General features: G+C 39.4%; 1 protein-coding gene across 4 annotated transcripts in view; it reads right to left on the bottom strand.

Moving 5' to 3' along the window:
• The window catches only part of AFG1L (AFG1 like ATPase), a 221,398-nt gene that overhangs the window by 123,519 nt on the left and 79,380 nt on the right, over positions 1 to 18,499 (bottom strand). For all 4 annotated transcript variants that reach the window (XM_074187295.1, XM_074187294.1, XM_074187292.1 and 1 more), the window contains 2 exons: positions 15,912 to 16,013; positions 7,999 to 8,129 (listed from right to left, as the gene is read on the bottom strand). In XM_074187295.1, coding sequence (XP_074043396.1) covers positions 7,999 to 8,129; positions 15,912 to 16,013 — 233 coding nt within the window. The remainder of the gene's footprint in view (positions 1 to 7,998; positions 8,130 to 15,911; positions 16,014 to 18,499) is intronic.

Here is an 18,499-nt window from a genome sequence, read left to right as displayed (position 1 = left end):
AGAACTCAGGGAGATTGATGAATTTACGAGAAATCAGAACTCAATACTTCAAAACCAAAAGAATGAAAAATTAGAAGAAAATGTGAAAAATCTCATTGAAAAATCAACTGATATGGAAAACAGATTTAGGAAAGATAATTTAAAAATTATTGGAATATAGGGGAGGCTAGGTGGCGCAGTGGATAAAGTACTGGCCCTGGAGTCAGGAGGACCTGGGTTCAAATCCAGTCTCAGACACTTAATAATTACCTAGCTGTGTGGCCTTGGGCAAGCCATTAACCCCATTTGGCTTTGCAAAAAACCGAAGAAAAAAAATTATTGGAATACCTGAAAGTCATGATCAGGAAAAGAGCCTTGACATCATTTTCAAAGAATTACTACAGGAAAATTGCCCTGATATTCTAGAAGCAGAGGGAAAAATAGAAATGGAGAGAATCCACCAATTCGCCCCAAGAAAGATATCCCAAAAAACCAACCCCCAGGAATATTATAGCCAAGTTCCGGAACTCCCAAGTCAAAGAGAAAATATTACAAGCAGCCAGAAGGACACAATTCAAATATTGTGGAGCTACAGTCAGGATCACACAGGACTTAGCAGCAACTACATTAAAACCTCGTAGGGCTTGGAATACAATATATCAGAAGGCAAAAGAGCTTGGAATACAACAGAGAATCAACTACCCAGCAAAAATGAATGTCACTTTCAGTGAACCAGGGGAATTTCAAATGTTCCTGTTGGAATGGCCAGAGCTGAACAGAAGGTTTGATTTTCACATACAGGACTCAGGTGAAGCATAGAGATTGGAGGAGAAAGGGAAAATATGAGGGACTTAATGATGATGAACTATATGTATTCCTGCATAGAAAAATAATACTGATAATACTCATATGAACCTTCTCAGTTAATAGAGTAGGTAGAAGGAGTTTTTATAGTTGAAGCACAGAAGAAAGCTGAATTTGAAGAGAAAATATGGTGTAAAAATGGAGTCAATAGAAAAAGGGGAAATGTAACGGGAAAAAGAAAAAGGAGAGGGGGGATAGGCCAAGATATTTCATATAATAAGATTTTTCTTTATTACAATGAGCTATTGCAATGATATGGAAGGGGGGAAGGTAAGGGGGAATGAGGGAATCTTTGCTCTCACCAGAGGTGGCTAGGAGAGAAACAGCATATATACATGGTATAGACATCTGTAGTAAGAAGGAGAGAGAGGGGGACAGGGGAAAGGAGTGAGGATGTGAATGAAGGAGGAAAGGATGGACCATGGGGGTAGAGTAGTCAGATATAACACATTTTCTTTTTTACTTCTTGCAAGGGGCTGGGATTGGATGGCCTATCCGGGACCATAGGGCCAGGTGGATGCTGGGCCTAAGGGGTATATGGGTTCGGGGCCTCTTGGCCCCGAGGGATCTGCCTGCTGTGCCATTCAGCTGCCCTACAGCAAAGTCAGACTGAAAGGAGAGAGAAAATAGAGTACATGGTAGTGGAGAAATACGAAAATGGGGAGTTGCGATCAGCAATGGTAATGGTGGAAAAATATGGAAATAACTTTTGTGATGGACTTACCATAAAGAATGTGATGCACCTGCGACAGAGTTGGTGGTGTTTGAACACAGACTGAAGCACATTTATTATTATTATTATTTTATTATTTTATTATTATTTGGGGGGTGCAGGGCAAATGGGGCTGGGTGGCCTGCCTGGGGCCACATAGCAGGGTGATCATTGGGTGTCTGAGGCCAGATTTGGACCCAGGTGCTCCTGGTTCAAAGGCCAATGCTCTGTCCACCACCCAGCCACCCCTACTATTATTACTATTTTACTTCATTTGGGTTCTATTTTTGCAGGGCAGTGGGGTTGGGGTGGTTTGCATGTCACACAGCTGGGTGATTGTTGAGTGTACGGGGCCGGATATGGGCTCGAGTGCTCCTGGCTCCAGGGCTGGTGCTCTGTCCACTGTGCCACCTGGTCGTACCTACAATTATTAGTATTATTTTTTAATTTTAATTTTAATTTTTTTCTCTCCCCTTTACTTTATCACTCAAGCAAGTCTATATGTTTTGGGGGGAGGGGGTATTTTGTTTACTCTTAAACAAGAATATTTTATTAATGCATAAAAAACATTATTTGTACAAAATGAGAATAAATATATTTTTTTTAAATCACTAAGAGGGGTGGCTAGGTGATGCAGTGGATAGAGCACCGGCCCTAGAGTCAGGAGTACCTGAGTTCAAATGTGGCCTCAGACACTTAATAATTACTTAGCTGTGTGGCCTTGAGCAAGCCACTTAACTCCATTTGTCTTGCAAAAAAAAACTTAAAGAAAAAGAATCACTAAGGTTTGTAAAGCACTTGATCCTTACAATTCTGTGAGGAGGGAATTATTACTATTATCTTCATTTTACAAATGCAAAAATTGAGGTTGAAAAGTTCAATCATTTGTCCAGGGAGACACAGTTAGTAAATATCAGAGGCAATATTTGAACTTAGGTCCTCCTGACTATAAGTCTAATATTCTATCTATTGTACTACCTAGCTATCTCTGATGACTGCACTCTGGTAATGGTGATTAAAATGAATATATCTATCTAGTAATAAGAAAGGACAATTTGCTTAATCAAATTCTTATAGAGTTAATGAACTTTCAAAGATGAGCAATTTATCTTTATCCAGTGATACAAATCAGAGATATTTAAAAAAATAAAACAAACCTCATTAGACTAGATATTGAAAAAATTTTAAGTCAGTTTCCTGCACTAGAGGCTAACAATAATAAAGTATATAAAAACAATTTTTAAAATCACCAAAGTAGTAATTGGGTTTTTTCAATTTACATCTTTATTTAAGAGTCAAGTCACAGGAGTATAACGAAATGCACAACTAAAATGCTATCTATTATATACTCTTTTGTTAAGTGAATATAAAAAATCATCACTCAGATCACTCCCCAAAGTTGATCAGAGTGGGAGTTAGGGGCTAGAGCAAGAAGTTTTTATTTTATTACCTTAAACCAATACATGTACCATGTTGATTGAATAAAAGAAGGAACATTTTCCCTCCAAAAGGAGACAATAGTAAACCTATATTTGATTTTGATTCACCGTGAGATATTATTTTAGGGTGGCTAGGTGGCACAGTGTATAAAGCACCGGCCCTGGAGTCAGGAGTACCTGGGTTCAAATCTGGCCTCAGACACTTAATAATGGCCTAGCTGTGTGGCCTTGGGCAAGCCACTTAACCCCATTTGCCTTGCAAAAAAAAAACTAAAAAAAAAAAGAAAAAAAAAAGAGATATTATTTTAAAATCAATATAGTCATCAACTCAATGCTATTGATGGGAAGATTACATGTTCTTTATTCTTTTACCTATGAAGTTTAGGATGTTAGGGCAAAATTTTCATCTCTATTCTTTTCTCCTTATGTGGTCCAAAGAAATTATAGTCTTTAAAGGGTTCTCTGTAACACAGCAGGAAGCAGAAAATGTAACAAAGGTCACTTCATTTCCAATGTACTTCAGAGATGAGTTACAATCTAAGTCATAGTCTCTATTACTTAACCACTGATAAGTCCATCCATATTGGCTAAGTTTTGGGGGGTTTTTTTTGGGTTTTTTTCAAGGCAATGGAGTTAAGTGGCTTGCCCAAGGCCACAGAGCTAGGTAATAAAGTGTCTGAAGTCAGATTTGAACTCAGTAACTCCTGACTCCAGGGCTAGTGCTCTATCCACTGTACCACCTAGCCGCCCCAGCTAAGTTTTTCTTAAATGAACCCTTATTAGGTATAATTTGGAGATGCAGCCATGTGGACCACATCCTCTAGGTGGAAGCTCATGGGAGGAGGAAATACTGCAATGTCCAGGTGCCATTTACCCTGAATAAGCAGCAATTTCATTTTTATATTTCTCTGAGTATGATTTTTCAAAATTGTGTTATGTAAAACTCCAATAATTAAAGCTAATATTTTCTTTCTATTGACTCACTTTCCTTTTCTAGTCAATCATACTGTGTAGTAAAGACATATCAATTAGCTACTTGTTTTGTAACATTTTGCTTTAAGCAGTTACTTAGTATTCAGTACCTCTGAGTACCTGCTATATGAGATACAAAATATATAAACAATAACCATATCTATCCTCACTCCACAATTACTCTTCTTAGCAAAAAGGAAGATAAATGATATTTATATAGAATTAAAAAAAATCACTCTAGATCAAGGGTTCTTAACCTGATGCCCATGAACTTTTTTTGTTTTGTTTTTGGTTTTTGTAAGGCATAGGGTTAAGTGACTTGCCCAAGATCACAGCTAAGTAATTATTAAATATCTGAGGGTGGATTTGAACTCAGGTACTCCTGACTCCAGGACTATCCACTGCACCACCTAGCCGCCCTGAACTTTTTTTAATAATAATAACCAGGCGGAGCCAAGATGGCGACATGAAAGGATCAAGTCTTAGGAGCTCTCTGATAAAAACTCATAAACTAAGGACTCTAACTAAACTTTTGAGAAACAGAACCCACAAAGGGACCCAGTGAAGCAGTTCTCCTACTCAAAGTAACCTGGAAAAGAGCAGAAAGGCTCTGCTCCCCGGGGTTGGAGGGGCAGCCCGGAAGAGGGGTGGCCCGCCAGAACCAAAGAACCTCAGCCTCCCGGAGGCAGCCCCAGGGTGCTGGGAGCCTCAGCTCACAGCAGCGGGGGAGTCTCCTGGGCTCCCCAGGGAGCACCAGCACGGAGTGGGGGAGCAGCAGGGGACCTCTGCCAGAGCAAGCAAGTGGAGCCCAGCCCTCAGGCCACACAGCAAGCAGCAGCATCTTTCCCCAGCCCTGATCCAGGAAACAGAAGCAGGCAGATCCAGTAAGCAGGAGCCCCCAGGGCATGAGCCCACTGAGCTGAGGGAGGGGAGTGAAGACAGACTGCCTAGCTCTGTCCTCTGCCCCTGGAAAAGGACTCTGGGGCTCTGACCACATTCAGATCCTGATCACAGTCTAGGCCCCCCCATAGAACGGCAGGCCCCCCCACCTCAGCCCCGTGGCAGAGGGGGGCGCTTATGGTCATTCACAGACCAAGAGGGAGGACAGAGCCACCTCACATACTGAGACCCTTGTGGGAGTGTCCCAAAAGCTCAGGAAGCACCCCAAAAAACAGGCTTAGGCTGGGAAAATGAACAAAGAAACAAGAGGAAGACCATTGAGAAATATTTTGAAAATGAGCCCAAGAAGGATCAAAATACTCAGTCTGAAGATGAGGAAGCACAAGCTCCTGCATCTAAAGACTCCAAGAGAAAACAGAAATTGGGCTCAGGCTATGATAGAGCTCAAAAAAGACTTTGAAAATCAAATGAGGAAGTTAGAAGAAAAACTGGGAAAAGAAAGGAGGGAGAGAGAGATGCAGGAAAAACATAAAAATGAAGTCAGCAGCTTAGTCAAGGAAATCCAAAAAAATGCTGAAGAAAATAGCATGCTAAAAACCAGCTTAGGTCAAATGGATAAAACAGTTCAAAAAGTTATTGAGGAGAAGAATGCTTTAAAAAGCAAAATTGGCCAGATGGAAAAAAGAGATAAGAAAACTCTCTGAGGAGAATAAATCCTTCAGACAAAGAATAGAATTCAGGGAGATTGATGAATTTAACAGAAATCAGGAATCAACACTTCAAAACCAAAAAAATGAAAAATTAGAAGAAAATGTGAAATATCTCACTGAAAAAACAACTGATATGGAAAACAGACTTAGGAAAGATAACTTGAAAATTATTGGACTACCTGAAAGTCATGATCAGGAAAAGAGCCTTGACATCATTTTCAAAGAATTACTATGGGAAAATTTCCCTGATGTTCTAGAAGCAGAGGGCAAAATAGAAATAGAGAGAATCCACCGATCCCCCCCGAGAAAGAGATCCCAAAAAACCAACCCCCAGGAATATTATAGCCAAGTTCCAGAACTCCCAAGTCAAAGAGAAAATATTACAAGCAGCCAGAAGGACACAATTCAAATATTGTGGAGCTGTAGTCAGGATCACACAGGACTTAGCAGCAGCTACATTGGAAGCTCGTAGGGCTTGGAACACAATATACCGGAAGGCAAAAGAGCTTAGAATGCAGCCAAGAATGAACTACCCAGCAAGGCTGAATGTCCTCTTCCAGGGAAAAAGATGGACTTTCAATGAACCAGGGGAATTTCAAAGGTTCCTTTTGGAATGGCCAGAGCTGAACAGAAGGTTTGATCTTCAGATACAGGACTCAGGTGAAGCATGGAGATTGGAGGAGAGGGGGGGAAATATGAGGGACTTAATGAGGATGAACTGCATGTATAGAAAAATGATACTGATAATATTCATATGAACCCTCTCAGTTAATAGAGCAGGTAGAGGGAGCTTTTATAGTTGAAGCACAGGAGAAAGCTGAAGTCGAAGATTAAAATATGGTGTAAAAATGGAGTCAATAAGAAAAAAAGGGAAATGGAATGGGAGAAAGAAAAAGGAGAGGGGGAATAGTCCAAGCTATTTCACATAATAAGATTTTTTTTATTACATTGAGCTATTGCAATGATATGGAATGGGGGAGGCAAGGGGGAATGAGGGAACCTTTGCTCTCATTAGAGATGGCTAGGAGAGGAAATAGCAAATATACTCAATGGAGTATAGACAACTGGAGTAAGAAGGAGGGGGGAGTAGGGGGAAGGGGTGGGGATGTAAATAAAGGAGGAGAGGATGGACCATGGGGGGACAGTGGTCAGATATAACACATTTTCTTTTTTTACTTCTTGCAAGGGGCTGGGATTGGATGGCCTGCCCAGGACCATAGGGCCAGGTGGATTCTGGGCCTAAGGGGTGGTATGGGGGCTCAGGGCTTCTTGGCCCCAGGACCAGGGATCTGTGTGCTGCTCCACTCAGCTACCCTACAGCAGAGTCAGAGTGAAAGGAGAGAGAAAATATAGTACATGGTAGTGGAGAAATAAGAAAGGAGGGAGTTGCAATCAGCAATGGCAACGTTGGAAAAATATGGAAGTAACTTTTGTGATGGACTTATCATAAAGAATGTGATCCACTCACGACAGAGTTGATGGTGTTGGAACAAAGACTGAAACACATTTTTTGTTATTATTATTTGGGGGAGGGTGCAGGGCAAGTGGGGCTGGGTGGCCTGCCTGGGGCCACATAACAGGGTGATCATTGGGTGTCTGGGGCCGGATTCGGACCCAGGTGCTCCTGGCTCAAGGGCCAATGCTCTGTCTGCCACCCAGCCACCCCTACTATTTTATTTTTATTTATATTTTTTTTATTTATTTTATTTTATTTTGGGTCTTTTTTTTTCCTTCTTTTTGGTTTTTACAGGGCAGTGGGGATCGGGTGGCTTGCATGTCACATGGCTGGGTGATTATTAGGTTTACGAGGCTGGATATGGACTCGGGTGCTCGTGGCTCTAAGGGCTGATGCTTCGTCCATTGCACCACCTGGCCATACCTACAATTATTACTATTATTTTTTTTAATTTTAATTTTTTTCTCCCCCTTTACTTTTTTGCCCAAGAAAGTATATCTATATTCAATGGGAGGAGGGGTATTTTGTTTACTTGTAAACAAGTATATCTTATTAATGTAAAGAAAAACATTTGTACAAAATGAGAATAAAAAATAAAGTAAAAAAAATTTTTTTTAAATTTTCAAAACTGAAAAAAAAATAATAATAACCAGTTTTTAATATAATGATTTTCTTTGTAAACCAAAGTAAATCCATTTTAAGATGTTATTCTGAGAAGGGATCTATAGCTTTCCAATAAGGTCCATGATAGCAAAAAACACTTAAGAAATTCTGGTGGAAATGATCTTTAAAGACATTAATTTATTAACGAAATGTCATTTCCACAAGTTAAGGGAAAAAAACCCAACTGAATAATTGGGAACCTCAGTCACTGAGAGTTAAGAGTCAAACAGCAAATAAGTCACAATACCAGAAAGAAAATTTGCATCAGAACATCATCAAATATGTCATTAATCTCTACATTACCTGAAACTCATCAAAACATAAGAGACATGCCTCTTCACTAATTTCTTCAGCTATAGGAGCTATTGGATCATATGATTTGGCCATTAATCCTGGCTTCCGTTTTGGCAAACTCTGTTTAAGGCGATGTATTCCTTAAATGAAAGAAAACAAAGAGAAAAATGAAAAGTTACATCAAAATTACTTTAAGTATCTATTAAATGTTAGTATAAACCATATAAGTATAATTTTAGTGGGGAAACTTAAAATTTTTAATATGAATATATATATATATATATATATATATATATATACAGAATATAATTTTATTACAGAGAAAAATAACACTTTAGCCTCAAAACCTAGGACTTAGAGCAACCTGAGGAAGTCTTCCTGCCCAAATCTGACATCAGGAAGACAAATCACAACTTTTAAGTTTTTTCATACATATCCATATTTAGCTTTGTTGGAAAACAAAGTAGCTAAGTATATGACATTAGATGTGTTCAGACCACAATACCAGATTTGGAGTCAGATCATATGGACTTAAATCTCATCTCTGCTCTTTGTGATCTTGGGTAAGATCCTGAACCTTCCTGGGCACCCTTAGAGTTTGACCTCTAAAGATCCACAACTTCAAATCTTATGATTCCACATGTATCAGTCGTGGTCTCTTTTTTTCCTCTAATACATATTCTAACTACTTAATTAAATCTTGAGTCATCCATTCATTCAACAAGCATTTACTGATACTCTACCTAATATACATTACTGTCCTGGATATTTATAGAAATAAAGATATCAGGACTTGACCAGGGGTGGAACCAAGATGGTGAGAAGATAACAGCCTTTCTTAGGTGCTCTCTCCAAAATATTTCAAAAACCTTAAAATTATGACTAACTAAATTTTTGAGAGATAGAACCCACAGAAAGATCCAGTGAGGCAATTCTCCAGTCCAAGGTAACCTAAAATAGTGTGAAGGCTCTGTTCCACAGGGTTGGAGGGGCAGCAGTGTGTCTAATTGAAGGAGCTTCAGCCTTCCAGGAACAGCCCCAGGGCACCTAGGTCCCTAGGGAGCCCCTGGTTCCTGCCTGACCTGCCACCCCAGGGAGCACCAAGCACAACTTTGAAGATCAGCAGGGAGACCTCTGCCAGAGCAATCGCAAAGCCCACGCCAGTGTGGCCCTCCTCGGCCCAGCTCAGCACAGTCCACATCCCAAGAAGTGGAAGCAAGCCTGTGGAGCTACCCAGCAGGAGCCAACCAGCAGCTGCTCCCTGAGCACTCAGCCCATGGAAGGTAAGAGAGTGGAGGGAGAATGCTGAGATCTATCCTCTGTCCCTGGGACAGAACTCTGGGACTTTGACCATATTCAGACCCTAGTTGCAGTCTGGGACCCCAAAGGGCATGTGCCCATTCAACAGACCAGGAGAGCAGTCAGAGCCTCACATACTGAGGTCCTTACAGGGGTGTCCCAAAAATAATAAAAACCTCAGGAAGCACTGCAGAACCAGGCACAGGCTGGGGAAATAAGTAAACAGAAAAAAAAAAAAAGGAACCTGACTACAGACAATTACTTTGATCACATGAAGGACCCACACAATCAGAAGATGAGAAAGTCCAAGCTCCTGCATCTAAAGACTCCAAGAAATATAAAAGTTGGGCTCAGGCTATGACAGAGCTCAAAAAGATTTTGAAAATCAAGTAAGGGAGGTAGAAGAAAAATTGGGAAAAGAAATGAGAGATGCTGGGAAAACATGAAAACAAAGTCAGAAGCTTAGTCAAGGAGATCCAAAAAAAAAATGTGGAAGGAAAATAACATATTAAAAACCAGTTTAGGTAAAATGGATAAAACAGTTCAAAAATGAAGGGGGAGGCTAAGTGGCACAGTAGATAGAGCACTGGCCCTGGAGTCAGGAGAACCTGAGTTCAAATCCAACCACAGCACTTAATAATTGCCTAGCTGTGTGGTCTTGGGCAAGCCACTTAACCCTACTGCCTTGTAAAAAAAACACAACTAAAAAATAAGTTATTGAGGAGAAGAATGCTTTAAAAAGCAGAATTGGCCAGATGGAAAATGAGGTAAGAAAGCTCTTTGAGGAAAACAAATTCTTCAGATGTAGAATGGAGCTAAAGGAAGCTGAAGATTTTGCAAGAAATCAAGACAATAATTCAACACCAAAAGAATGAAAACCTAGAAGAAAATGTGAAATATCTCATTAAAAAAACAACTGATCTGATCTAGGAAACAGATCTAGAAAAGATAATTTAAAAGTTATTGGGGGGCAGCTAGGTGGCATAGTGGATAAAGCACCGGCCCTGGAGTCAGGAGTACCTGGGTTCAAATCCTGTCTCAGACACTTAAGAATTATCTAGCTGTGTGGCCTTGGGCCAGCCATTTAACCCCGTTTGCCTTACAAAAACCTAAAAAAAAAAGTTATTGGGCCTACCTGAAAGTCATGATCAGGAAAAGAGCCTTGACCTCATTTTTAAAGAATTTCTACAGGAAAATTGTCCTGATATCCTAGAAGCAGATGGTAAAATAGAAATTGAGAGAATCCACCAATCTCCCCCAGAAAGAGATCCAAAAAAAAAAACCTCCCAGGAATATAATAGCCAAGTTCCAGAACTCCCAAGTCAAATATGGAACTATAGTCAGGATCATGATCACACAGGACTCAGAAGCATCTACATTAAGGGCCTGTAGGGCTTGGAATATAATATTCTGGAAGGCTGAGAATCAGCTACCCAACAAAACTGAATATCCTCTTCCAAGGGAAAAGATGGACTTTCACAGTGAACCAGGGAAATTTCAAATGTTCCTGTTGAAATGATCAGAACTGAACAGAAAGTTTGACCTTCAAGTACAGGACTCCAGTGCAGCATAGAAAAAGTGGATGAGAAGGGTAAATTATGAGGTATTTAATGATGAACTGTGTATATTCCTTCATGAGAAGATGATACTGATAATATTCATATGAACCTTCTCATTTAATAGAGTAGGTAGAAGGAGCTTTTATAGATGAGGCACAGGAGAGAGCTAAATCTGAAGATAGAATATATTGTAAAAATGGAGTTAAAGGCTAAAAGGGAAATACACTGGGAGTAAGAGAAAGGAGAGGTGGAATAGGCTCAGATATTTCATGTAGCTTTTGCAATAGAATGGAAGGGGGAGGCAAGGAGGAATGAAGGAGTCTTCATGCTCATCTGAAATGTCTCAGAGAGGAAACAGCATACACACTCAATAGGATATAGGATATAGACATCTAGAAAGGAAAAAAGGAGAGAAAGGGAACAGGGAAGGGGGAATATGGGTGATAGAGGAGAGGGCAGATCATAGGATCATAGTCAAATATAAGACATTTTTTCTTTTTCTTTTTTTTATTTTTCCTGCCCTCCGTGCTATCTTCCCTCTGTTTGTATTTTCCCCCTTCTCCCCCCTTTATCCATATTCCCCAGTATTTTGTTTCTGAATACCACCCCCTTCACTGTGTTTGCCCTCCTATATCACACTCTCCCCTTTCTTTCCTCTTTTTCCCTTTTCCCTTCCCTTCCTTTTGTTATTTCCCCTCCCCCCCACTCCTCTTCCCTTTCTTTGTTCCCCCCCTCCCTTTTTCCCCCTTTTAATACATGAAAGATTAGGTGTTTTATAAGTTAACTGAGTATGTGTAGGTTGACTTCAAGCCAAGTCTGATGAGAAGAAGATTCAGGTGTTTCTCATCTGCTCCCTTCTTCCCCTCTATTACCATAGGTTTTTTGTACTTCTTAGTGTAATGAGATTTACCCCATTCAATCCCCTCCCTCCTCCCATCTCTTGCCTGTCCCCCTTTTTAAGGAGGTAGTGTTTTTTAGATCATTCTATCTAAGTCATAGAAAATTCTGAGTGTCTGTCCCTTCTAGTTCAGTATATTCTATTGAAGAGTCAAAATTCCTGAGAGTTATTAGTCTTTCTCTCAAGTGGGGTTAAAGCCAGTAGTTACATCTCTTTAGATAGCAGTCTCATGGATAGGTCATGAATTTCCTTCATTTTTGGCTAGGTATATTCTCTCTGTTAGAGTTGCAATTCTCAAGATTTATGAGAATCTTTTTCCCCATGCTGGGATATAGCCAGTGTCAACTTACTGGATAGCATTTTTTTCCTTTTACCGCCTCCTTGTTTTGTTTCTTTTTTTACCTTTTCATGTGTCTCTTGAACCTCCTGTTTGATGCCCAAATTTTCTGTTTAGCTCTGGTCTTTTCATCAGAAATTTTTGGAATTCTTCAATTTCATTAAATGTCCATCTTTTTCCCTGAAGAGAAGGCTCAGCTTTGTGGGATAGTGGATTCTTGGCTGCATTCCAAGCTCCCTTGCTCTTCGAAATATCTCATTCCAGGCCCTTCGATACCTTAATGTTGATGCAGCCAGGTCCTGCATGATCCTTACTGTGGGTCCTTGATATTTAAATTGTTTCTTTCTGGCTGCTTGCAGGATTTTCTCTTTTATCTGATAGTTCTGGAGTTTGGCCACAACATTCCTTGGTGTTTTCATTTTAGGATCTTTTTCTGGTGGGGATGGATGTACTCTTTCAATAACTATTTTGCCCTCTGATTCCATGATATCAGGGCAGTTTTCCATCACTAGATCCTGTAATATTAAGTCCAGGCTTTTTTTCTCTTCAATGTTTTCAGGAAGTCCTATAATTTTCAGGCTGCCCCTCCTCAATCTATTCTCGAGGTCAGTGGTTTTGTTGATGAAGTATTTTACATTTTCTTCTATTTTTTCTATTTTTTTTTTTCATTTTGTTTAACTGACTCTTGCTGTCCCATGGAGTCATTAGATTCTGTAGACTCCATTCTTTTTTGGGGGAAGGAGTTTTCTTCATTAACCTTTTGCAACTCCTTTTCCAATTTGTCAATTCTACTTTTGAAAGAGCTTTCCATTTGACCAATTGAAGTTTTGAGAGAATTATTTTCTTTTTGCATTTGCCCAATAGAGGATCTGAGAGAATTATTCTCATTTTGTAATTGTCCAATTGATGATCTGAGAGATTTATTCTCATTTTGTATTTGTCCAGTTGTACTTTCTAAGGTTTTGTTTTCTTGTTGCAAGGTATTAATTGTCTCCCCCAAATTTTGCAGTTGATTTTTAAACTCCTTCCTTATTTCTTCAACGAAGTCTTTCTGTGCTGAAGACCAGATTGTATTATCCTCAGAGGTTCCAGGTCTTTCTGAGTTAGGGTCTTTCCCTTCCAAGAATGTTTCTATGCATCCACCTTTCCGCTGACCCTTCTTCATTTTGCTAAGACCTTGAGTTGGGGAGGGGCTGGTTCACAAAGGCTTGGGATTGCTAAAGGCTTTACTCACTGAGTGCAATCTCTCTGGCTGGCCAGTAGGAGGTGCTGGTTGCTTTCTCTGGAGTATTTGTGACCTTGGTTGAGGCCTCCTCCCTTTGCTTGAAGGGAGGGGTTGGAGCTATTGAATTCTTTTGCCTTCAATCAATGGTGGGCTTTACCCTGGCCTGAGGTCATTTGTCAGCTGGGCTGGTTCTGCTCACACCTGGGCCTGGTCTTGGGCCTGACACAGAAGTAGTTTGCATTTGTTTATTCTGGGAAGAGGTCTGAGCTGTAATGGGACTCTGTGTTCCTCAGACCAGAGGAGCCCAGGGACGGTGTCCCCAGCTCTCCTGCTCTGGAACTCTCCCCTCAGACCTGTACACAAGCTCCCGGGGAGACAGCACCAACACCAGTGCCTCTGCTCCCTAGTTGACTCAAGCCTCTGCCATCTAGCCCCACTGCTGATCCAGCAGGTCCAGCTCTTGGGCCCACAGACTCCTAGCTCCAATTCAGTTGTTAATCTGGTTGATCAGGGACTGATCTTCCCTCTGAGCCCAGACTCACCCGCACAAATTCGGCCAATGCTGGTGCCTGAGACAAATCCTGAGGTAGATGTTCTTTCTTCTGGCTTTTCTTAATGTGGTTTTGTGGGTCGGATTTCTTTTAAGAGGTTTGTTTCATGTGATAGATGGGGAAAGATCAGGCTTTAGAACTGTGCCTGTCTTCTCTCCGCCATCTTGGCTGGAAGCAAGACATTTTTTTTTTTTTTACTTTTTGCAAGGTGGTGGGATTGGGTGGCCTGTCCAGGACCACAGGGCTAGGTGGTTGCTAGGTCTGTGGGGCAGATGCTCTGTGCCCTGCGCCACTCGACTGCTCCACAGCACATTTTTAAAGAGGGACAGAGTAAAAGGAGAGAGAAAATATAACAGATAGTAGTGGGAAGGAATGGATGGAGGGAATTACAATCAGCAGCAGTAACTGTGGCAAAATATAGAAGAAACTTCTATGATGGACTTATGATAAAGAATGTGATCCACCCAAGACAGAGCTGATGGTATCAGAACATGGACTGAAACACATTTTTTTTCCTCTGTCTTTCACTTTATTTCTCATGAGGTTTTATATTTTTGTTGGGGAGGGTGTATTATGTTTACTCTTAAACAAGAATATTTTAGTAAGGTGTAAATAAATTAAAGAGAAAATTTTTAAAATGACTTGCTCAAGGTCACACAGCTAGGTAGTTGTTAGGTATCTGAGGCTGGATTTGAACTCAGGTCCTCCTGACCCCAGGGGCAGTGCTCTATTCACTGCGCCACCTGGTTGCCCCCTCTTTCTCTCTTCTTTAAAGTGATAGAGGGCAACAGGTAACAATCAGACATATTAGATGTGTTGGCTAGTTTATTTTTTAACCTTTATAAAATTCATTTTTGTTTTAGACTGTTCACAAGGTGGGGAAAGGAAAGACAGATTAGAGAATGAAAATGATTTAAAAAATAAAAAATTAATGTAAATGTCAATCAAAAAAAAAAGGAAATAAAAATATCTGAGTAGCCACCTAAGTCCAAATATAGAAGAAAAACCATGGCATGAATTAAAGAGCAATATATAAGCAATATATAAGCAAGTATAAAAAGATTTAAGACATTTAAGATATAAGTGCTACAGAGGTAGGGAATAAGAATAATATCCCTGTGGATATGACCAATCAGTAAAAACTTCTTAAAACACTTGAGTTTGGAATCATTTCTTTGTCTTTTGCCCTTAATCTAAAAAAGAAAAAAAATTGCACTCTTTTTTATTTCTTTGAATATAATATCACCAAAAGCAAAGGACTAATGCCAACCCAATAAACAGTCAAGATCAACTCTCTTTCCCTCTCTAGTGAAACTTACCTCACCCAGGAAACTATATCATCCTCCAGATTTAAAATGACTATACTCTATGGAGGAACACTCCATGATGGAAGCTTTCCTTCACTTCTCTTTTTTAGGTTTTGATTATGGAGTCCAAATGGTATCATGGAAAGAACACTAAACTGGGAAGTTAGAGATTGGAGTTCTAGCTCCTCTACTGATTGGATAACTGTATTACCTTGGGAAAGTCATTTAAGTTCCTGACAGCTCAGGCTCCTCATATGTAAAATATAGATAACAGTACCTACCTTGCCTCCCTGTATAGATGAAAAGAGAGAAGTTGTGGAAGCAATCTACAAACTAATGAGCTGTCTAAATATAAGGTGTTAGAATCATCATTATTGTCTCAGGACTACACTATAGTGTCAATAACCAAGATCAGGCAAAACAAGAGACCAAATAAAATAGGCTCTCATTTGTATTTTGAACAAAAGCTTAATTTTTTTTAAATTTCATTCAAATAGCATTTAAAGTACATGATAGTGGAGTATTTTGTAATCTTTTCATTAAAAAGTTCACTTTCAGGGGCAGCTAGGTGGCACAGTGGCTAAAGCACCAGCCCTGGAGTCAGGAGTACCTGGGTTCAAATCTGGTCTCAGACAATCAATAATTACCTAGCTGTGTGGCCTTGGGCAAGCCACTTAACCCCACTGCCTTGCAAAAACTTAAAAAAAAATTCACTTTCTTACACACCAAACCATATATTCACTTACTTTTGTGTACATCAAGCATGAATCCATGAAAATGGACTCTCTTTTTCTTCTCCATTTCTATGTAAGCATAAAACATGTCCATCACCATTGTCTTTCCTGTACCTTAAGGTGGAGAAAAACAGAATCCAATATTAATTTAAACAGTATATACTGATTACTGTAATGATTATTCATTAGCTTTGAACTAATAAAACCACATTCTTTTGTACTGAATAGCACAAGTTTTCTTTGTCGGAAAGAAGGATTTCTTTCTATGTTAAACTAGCTAAAAATACAAATTTGGTATTACTTCTCCCACTTAAAATTGTTTCATTAATTATAGAATTTGACTTAAGAATGAAGGAGAGGGGGCGGCTAGATGGTGCAGTGGATAGAGTACTGGCCCTGAAGTCAGGAGGACCTGAGTTCAAATTTGGTCTCAGACAATAATTACCCAGCTGTGTGGCCTTGGGCAAGCCAGTTAACCTCATTTGCCTTGCAAAAACCTAAAAAAAAAAAAAGAATGAAGGAGAAACTATATACATGTAAAATAACAGGATCATAGTCCTAAAACTAGGAAGGACATGAGAGCTCACTTAATCCCAACTCCCCCTCCTTTGAGAAATGAGAGATTGAAGTCCAGAAAAATGAAATGACTTCCCTAGAGTGGGAATTTGAACCCAAGTCCTTGTAAAAATGGTCTTTCCATTATAAATGATTGTGTTTACAGACTGACTAAATGTAAAAGTTTTATGTGTTTACAGAGTGACTAAACTTAAAAGTTTTATGTATTAGTCTCCTTTGTTAGACTTTAGCAATCTAATACATTCATTCAAGAAATATATATTATATTTATATTAGCTGCAAGGAATAAGAAAGACAAATCTGTTAGATACAAAAGTCAGAAATAATATGATGCAAAAATATTAACATCTAATAACGTACTGGTGATATGTAACAAATGCTAAAAATAAGGGAAAGTCATGAAGATGTGTGCAGAAGAACTGATTAAAGTATATTAAGTTTTTTTTAAAAAATTACACATACTACATTCATTCACTCATTCAAAAAAAACATTTCGGAGACAGCATGGGTCAGCAATTATCATGCTGGTTATGGGGTCAGAGGGATTGGATTTACATTCCACATCTTCAGCTTACTAGCTGAGTGACTTAGGAGAGTGTCTCAGTTTCACCTGGGGCTCCATTGGGTCTAAATTTCCCCATCAGTAAAATAAGGAGAATAGTTTAAATTGCCTTGGTTTACTTTTCAAATTCTAGATCTTACTCTACAGTACATTTACTAATAACCTACTGTGTGCCAAATACTATGTCAACTATGGGTTATATAAAGTGGAAAAAAGTGTTCCTACAGCTTACAATCTATAAAATAACACAGAGTAGGGACTGGAACTATGATTTCAGTATCAAAGGCTTTCGCCTTAGTGAGGAAATTCTTTTTACTTTACTAGATTAGTATCTTCTGTGTAGATTTCAAAACATATATAAAGCATATATAACTATGAGGATGCAGAAAGTCCCCCAAAAGAGCTTCCAAAGAAGATGCTGCCTGAGCAGAAGCCTAAAGCCTAAACCACAAACCTAAAAATGTTATTAGATGAATGATATAGAAATCTGATTTTTAAAAAACCTTTGTAAATGTCTTCTACCTCAGAACTATAGCAGAATGTTAGCCCAATTCCCACAGGTAATAGTAAAGAGGGTCTCCACCAAAGTTAAGGCCAGAAGAATCCCACTGGCCTGAAGTTCTTTAGTTTGCTTAGAGATGCCAGGGACACTTGTTGCCAGACTTTTAGTCTGGAGGTAGCAGAGGAAAAGCCTTCCCCCCAAAAAAATCCCTGAGTAGATGGTAATTCAGGGAAGCCTGGAGGGATTTGCATAAACTGATGCTGAGTGAGATGAGCAGAACCAGAAAAACACTGCACACCCCAGCAACATGGGGGTGATGATCAACCTTGATAGACACTCTCATTTCATCAGTGCAACAATCAGGGACAATTTTGGGCTGTCTGCAATGGAGAACACTATCTGTATCCAGATAAAGAACTGTGGAGTTTGAACAAAGTTCAAGGACTATTCCCTTTAATTTAGGGGAAAAAACCTGATATCTTATTGTCTGATCTTGTTATCTCTTATACTTTATGTTTCTTCCTTAAGGATATGATGTCTCTCTCATCACACTCAATTTGGATCAATATACAACATGGAAACAATGTAAAGACCGACAAATTGCTTTCTGTGGGGGTAGGAAAGTAAGATGGGGGGAAAAATAGTAAAACTCAAAATAAATAAAATCTTTAATTAAAAAAAAAAGTCCCTGAGTAGTCTGAACCCCAGAGTAGGGACCTTGGAAGTGATCATGTGAGTCATAATCAATATAAGTATGACAGAACTCTCTAGCAATCTGTACTGGAACACCATATAAGATACAACCTCTTAAAAAGCAAAGGTGCTGATAGGAAAATGGAAAGCGTGAATCTATAGAGGTAGTAATCATCACAAGAACAAGGAATGATTCAGATTGAGACTGCAGAGTTGACAACACAGTCTTAATGGATCAACAGAAGATGAACACAGTTCTGAATCTAA

The sequence above is a fragment of the Macrotis lagotis genome, chromosome 5 (genome assembly GCF_037893015.1).
Source record: "Macrotis lagotis isolate mMagLag1 chromosome 5, bilby.v1.9.chrom.fasta, whole genome shotgun sequence".
Classification (NCBI taxonomy): Eukaryota; Metazoa; Chordata; class Mammalia; order Peramelemorphia; family Peramelidae; genus Macrotis; species Macrotis lagotis.
The sequence above is the reverse complement of the archived record's forward strand: the minus strand, read 5'-3'. Positions and strand labels throughout refer to the sequence as shown.